The sequence below is a fragment of the Eptesicus fuscus genome, chromosome 23, assembly GCF_027574615.1.
Source record: "Eptesicus fuscus isolate TK198812 chromosome 23, DD_ASM_mEF_20220401, whole genome shotgun sequence".
In the NCBI taxonomy this organism is placed as follows: domain Eukaryota; kingdom Metazoa; phylum Chordata; class Mammalia; order Chiroptera; family Vespertilionidae; genus Eptesicus; species Eptesicus fuscus.
Genome location: NC_072495.1, coordinates 24662023 through 24668027, shown reverse-complemented (window position 1 = coordinate 24668027; position 6005 = coordinate 24662023). Strand labels below are relative to the sequence as shown.

The 6005-nt window shown below is 62.5% G+C and overlaps 1 protein-coding gene across 1 annotated transcript; it reads left to right on the top strand.

Moving 5' to 3' along the window:
• Positions 1-270: 270 nt before the first annotated feature.
• Positions 271-5989, top strand: RHBDD3 (rhomboid domain containing 3). The gene is made up of 6 exons (XM_028146786.2): positions 271-414; positions 3003-3192; positions 3820-4203; positions 5051-5207; positions 5297-5584; positions 5675-5989. The coding sequence occupies exons 2-6, from the start codon at positions 3045-3047 to the stop codon at positions 5850-5852; spliced, it is 1155 nt and encodes a 384-aa protein (XP_028002587.2). The 5' UTR covers positions 271-414; positions 3003-3044; the 3' UTR covers positions 5853-5989.
• The last annotated feature ends 16 nt before the right edge of the window (positions 5990-6005 follow it).

Genomic DNA, 6005 nt, shown 5'->3' with positions numbered 1-6005 from the left:
GGGAGGCGCGGCCCCAAACAGCCCCGGAGGCACCGGCGGCGGCCGAGCGGCTCTGCGTGTCGAGGCGGAGTGATTCCACGCGCGAGGCCAACTTGTTCCGAGTGGTCACGTCCGCGGGCTCTAGGGACCGTCTCGAAAGAGCCTTCCTCGCCGGGGAACGGAGGCCGGCGGCGGGCTGGGGGAAGGGACCTGGGCCCCGGACAACTGCTGACTAATTCGCTGGCGGCGGAGGCGGGCGCGGGGGGTGGCGGAGGGAGGGGCGTGCCGGCCGGTCGGCCGGGTCACGCGCCCGAGGGCGAGCAGCCTGGGCTTCGGGCGCTCGGGGCTCGCGGGGAGCTAGAGTCCCTGCTCGCAGCCGGGGGGCCCCCGCCCGGCCTTCGCGGGGCGGGGGGGCGCGCTGCGCTGCGCTCCGCAGTGAGTACCCCAGACACGTGGCTTCGGGCGGCGGAGGCCGAGGCGGGTGGGCTGGATGGGCGGCCCCGAACGAAGCGCCCGGCTCCCAGGACCCCCCCCCCCTTCTCCCCCGGCCCCCAGTAACGGTCGAGGTTGAAAAAGCCCTTTAATCACCCCTCATCTAATACCCTTGATTTAACAGAAGGGGAAACAGGCCCAAGGAAATTGGGTACTTAAAGTCACAAAGCTGAGTCCGATCCACACCTTGGGAACGCCCCCCTCCCCCCCTCTCCATCACCCGGAAGAATCTTCCCGGTCCTTGCCTTCCCCTTCTATCCTTCGGCTCCCCAGGAAGGTAGGCGGGGCCTGATGGTGCACAGCCCCGCTTTCAGAATGCAGAGACTGCGGCCCTGAGGGTTCAGCCCCAGTTCTGTTTGTCCATGGGGAAGGCCTTCACCCTTGCTAGGCTTGCAGTGGGTGCCTTGGCTTCCTGGAGTCAACTTTCAGCCCAGCCTCACCCAGACCCCTCGGCGGGGTGCCAAGCCAGTGTTTTTCTTTCAGTGAGCACAGAAAGCACCATCTAGGTGTGAGGAGCACCCTAGGGAACTTGGGGATGAGTAAGAGGAGTGACCCCCCCCCACACACACACACACCTCCAGCTCAGACCACCTGCCAGGCTAAGCTGTGCTCACTAGATGGGATAAAATCCACAATGTGGGGGCCGGAAAAGGGGGTGGGGGCATCTGAGCTGGGCTTCCAAAGGTGCAAAGGCGTTTGCCTTAAAAAAAAATTACATACACACACACACACACACACACACACACACACACACACACACAGAGTGGCCAGATTATGATGATCTCTGAATGCATAATAATCTGGCCACTCAGTGTGTATCCTATATAATAAAAGGCTAATATGCAAATTGTCCCCTCGACCAGGAGTTTGACCAGCAGGCAGGCCTGCCAACCGCCCATGTCCCCTCCCCCTGGCCAGGCTGGCCGGACCCCACCCATGCACGAATTCATGCACCGGGCCTCTAAAAAAAAGTGTGTATACACATACACACACACACACACACACACACAGAGTGGCCATATTATTATGATCTCTGAATGCATAATAATCTGGCCACTCTGTGTGTGTGCGTGTGCGTGTGCGTGTGTGTGTGTGTGTGTGTGTGTGTGTATTGATTTCAGAGAGGAAGGGAGGGGGAGAGGAGAGAGAGAGAGAGAAACATCAGTGATGACAGAGCATCATTGATTGGCTGCCTCCTGCACGCCCCACACTGGGGATGGAGCCCGCAACCCCGGCCTGTGCCCTGACCAGGAATTGTACCAGGACCTCCTGGTTCATAGATCTGAGCCACGCCAGCCGGCCAGGCAGGAGTTTGCCTTTTGCATATGGAGGCAAAGAGGCTCTCTACATTTTTTTTCTGCAGGAAACTGGCAGGTGGCTTTTGATGCTGAGGATCCCCTTGGCCAGGGAGCAGATGAGGCAGCCTTGTCTCTCTAGGATTTTGCTTCCTGTCCTATGAAGTCAGTTCAGTGGGACCCTTAGACAGACAGACAGACCTGGCCAGGTGTGAGGGGGGTTCCCCCAGGGCCTGAAGGACAGGCTGGATGTGAGGGGAGAGGACGGGAGAGAAAGCCTTGCCCTGTTGGCAGGGAATGGGCACGTTTGGAGGCCAGAGTTGGAACCAGCAAGTTTGGAGCAGCTGCCTCCAGGTTGAGGCCTTCCCTTGTTGGGGCCGCTGGTGGTTACACCTGCCTCCCACCATTAGCCCGATGGCTGCAGTTAAATGAGCAGGAGTTGTGGGCTGCCTCAGTCATTCCTTTTTCTTAATCCCCATTTTACAGAAGAGGAAGTAGAGGCTCAGAGGTTGGAAAGCTCCCCTGGGGATACACAGCAGGAAGAAGGGGACACTGGAACATTCCTGTGAAAAGGGGGGGGTAGGACCAGAGGGGTTGTGCTTAGGGTTTTGTGGAAGTGAATGTCTCAGTCCAAGGTCACTCCTCCTACCCCTCCTCAAACCCTTCTGCCCCACCCCCTCCCTAATCTGCCTGCCCACTGGCTGGTCTCTACCGCTGGGTCCAGGGCAGCTGAGGCCATTTGGAGGTCTAAGGCTGGGCACAGTGGAGGGCTGGGCACAGTGGAGGGTAGGAGGGTAAGGCTGGGCACAGTGGAGGGTAGGAGGTCTAAGGCTGGGCACAGTGGAGGGTAAGAGGGAGAAAGGTAGTTGGTTTGCAGCCGGAGGGAAGCAGGAGATGGCCCTGAATTTGCCCTGGGAGGCTACATCCCTCTTTTGGGGAGTCCAGGGCCCCAGTTCAACTCTCCTGGCCCTGTGCCTCCCACCCCAGGCTCTTGAGGACTCATCAGGGCTCAGGCCCTTTGGGTCTGGCTGTTGCCCATCCTCAGCCACGGGCCAGTGGACTGGAAAGATGGCCAAGCACATGGTTAGGGTCTGAGCTCCTCTGTGGCCGAGTTGCCGGGCCTGTCTCTCCAGCCTCAGTTCCTACTTCTGTAAAATTGAGCTATTGGTAGGGCAATTGAGAGGAAATCAGACAAGAGCTGCAATAATGACTGTGACTGTTTTCCTTTACCCACAGCACACAACCCCAAGACTGCCCTTGACCACCTTCAGCCGAGCTATGTACGACCGAGGCCGCCCTGGCCTCCTGTCTCCAGCGCTGCCTCTGGCCTCCTCGGTCCTGATGCTGCTCATGAGCTCTCTGTGGCTGGCGGGGGCCGGGCCCAGCCTGGCCCTGGCCCCGGAGCTGCTGCTGGACCCCTGGCAGGGTGAGGGCCGGCTACCTGGGCCTCGGAGGAGGCAGGAGACTGGCTGTAGGGCCCAAGACCACTTGGTAGGAGCGACATGCCCCCGGGAGGGTCAGCCTTGGCCGGGAGCATGCCCAGCTCACCCACAGCCAAGGAGGGCAGCAGAGCCAGCAGAGGGGAGGGAGCCTGTGAGTAGGAATTCTTCTCAGAAGGCTTCCCGTTACTGATGTCTTTCTCTTGAAATAAGAACCAAGGCTTTCCCCTAAGCACGAGCATGGGAGTTTGAGGGAGCCCAGCTGAGTGCAAAGTGCAGCTGTGTGCCTGTCTCCCCGTTATAACAGCAGCTCCCATTTACGTGTGAGGAATCCAATGATGCCCACAGGTTAAGTGACTCATCCGCGTTGGTTGCTCTTGAGAAGCCTGAGGGGTGGGTCTGGTTTGTTCTGTTCATCGCAGCGGGCAGGGGCCATTGTGTTTGCAGGCCGTTGGTTCCCTCCACCAGTGATTGCTGGCAGCGGGCCAGTGTTGGGGAGGCGGGGCTGGCTTAGGGGTGGCCCTGGCAGAGGGCGGTTCCCAACCTGGCACCCCTGGGACAGCCTTGGGGGTTGGGGCCACTAACCTGGCGCCTAAGCCCCTTCTCTCCCCCAGCACACCGGCTGCTGACCCACGCTCTGGGTCACACGGCCCTGCCCAGCCTGCTCCTGAGTCTGCTGCTCCTGCCCGTGCTGGGCTGGCGGCAGGAGTGCCACCTGGGCACGCTGCGGTTCCTGCATGCCTCCACCCTCCTCGCCCTGGCTGCCGGGCTGCTGGCGGTGCTGCTGGCGGGCCTCGGGGTGTCCACTGCAGCTGGTGGCTGCGGGTACATGCCCGTCCACCTGGCCATGCTGTCAGGGCAGGGGTCCCACCCTCGAGGGCCCCGTGGGGCAGTGCCACCGTGGCTGTTGCCATGGTTGCTGCTTGCCCTGACACCACTACTCACCTCCGAGCCACCCTTCCTGCAGCTGCTCTGCGGCCTCCTGGCCGGCCTGGCCCGTATCCTTTGCCCGGACCCTGGGCCTGTGTACATGTGCGGGTTGTGACTGGCTCCCATGGTCCGTCCTGGGTCAGGCCTAACGCTTCCAGGAAGCTGCGCACACGTCCCAGGAGCATCTCCGAGGGAGGCCTCTAGCCAGGCTCCGGCTGTGGCCAGGTGGAGGTGCCAACCACAGTTTAATGGGGAGCTCGGGGGCTGAGGTGGCCCGAGGAGGCACCTAACTGGACCTTTCCAGTGGAGGTGGCCTCTAAGCTGAGGCACACAGGATGAGGGGTTCGGGTAAAGAGAAGCGAAAAAGGAGACCGGGCACAGATAGTGCAAAGGCCAGGGGTGAGGGGGAGCTGGGTTCTCTGGGCTGTAAACACAGGCTTTTGCCTCCAGGTGCTTAGTGCCTGTTGGGAAAACAGCGCGATGGAGAGAAGAGGGGGCACAGCGGCCTCCTGTCGTTGTTTAGGATTAGGGGCGCTAGCTGCCGAGGCCTTGCTGAGTCCTGGTTTGGGGAGCACGTTGGCCTGGCCGAGGGCGATAGGGGGTTGTGTCCCTGGGCCCAAGCTCACGCCTTGAGTCAGAGACCTGAGCAGGTAGAGAGGGCTCTGGGCACGGAGTGGGGCAGCAGTGGCTGAAACGGGGTGAGACAGGTTTTTGGGGTGAGGCTCATGCAGCTCCACCTCTTACTGGCTGAGTAGCTTCAGGCAGCCCCCTTTTCCTCCCTGAACTCCCACTGCTGACCTCCCTGGCAGGGCCACGGTGAGCAGACGTGAGGCAGTGCCCATCATGCACTTGGCACAGGCTCTGGCTCCCTCCTGGCTGTGGTTTTCCTTGACCAGCGCCCTCCTGGGCAGACAGACGCGGCCGGGGCCTTCCAGTGGCTGGAGCCCTCCGAGCGGCGGCTGCAGGCGCTGCAGAAGGGCTTCCTGTGCAGGGCCTTGGGGTGCTGGCCACTCCGGCTCCTGCCCGCCCCGGGCAGTGTGGCTGAGCTGCCCGTCACCCTTCCTGGAGCGAGGTGAGGGGGATGCCCAGGACCCCGGCCGTGGTGGCGGGAGCTGTGGCAGTGGCTGGCAGTCACGCCCTCTTCTGTTCCTGCCCTTCCAGGCTTTCTACCCCTGGACCTCCTTACACGGCCTCGTCCGGTCTCTGGGCTCACAGCGAAGGCTCAGCCCCACGCCCACCAGGCCTGGGGCCTGTGCAGCCGAACTGGGAGGACTCCTCAGAGGTTGGCCTGGCCTGGCCCGGGCCCAGCTTCCGTCCCGGCTCCCCGCTGTGGGCAGCTCTCGATGAGCAGATGCTGCAGGAGGGGATCCAGGCCTCGCTCCTTGAGGGGCCAACCCAGGTTCCCAAGAGCCCGCTCTGGCTGCCCAAGTCCTCCGTCTCCTCTCTCCGGTAGGGCAGGGTGGGCAGGGGCGGGGTCCCCTGGTGTGGGGGCTGGAGGTGGCCCTGACCGACACTCCCCCCGTCCCCTCCGTCGCACAGGCTGCAGCAGCTGGAACGCATGGGCTTCCCCATGGAGCAGGCCGTGGTGGCTCTCGCAGCCACAGGCCGTGTGGAGGGTGCGGTGTCACTGCTGGTCAGCGGCGAGGTGGGCGCTGAGGCCCTGGTGACTCAGGGGAGCGGTGGGCTCGCCCATCCCGAGGGTCCTGGGCCCCCCTAGCCCAGGACGGCCCTCGGCGACAGGAGTCCTTGCCCGTGGTTGGTTACACGGCGTTCCAGCCCCAAGTACTGAGTCACGTGGGTGCAGGAGCCCCTCAGCGCCCTGCACTGTGTAGAATAAACACCGGTTCTTTTCAACCTGGACTCCGTGGTT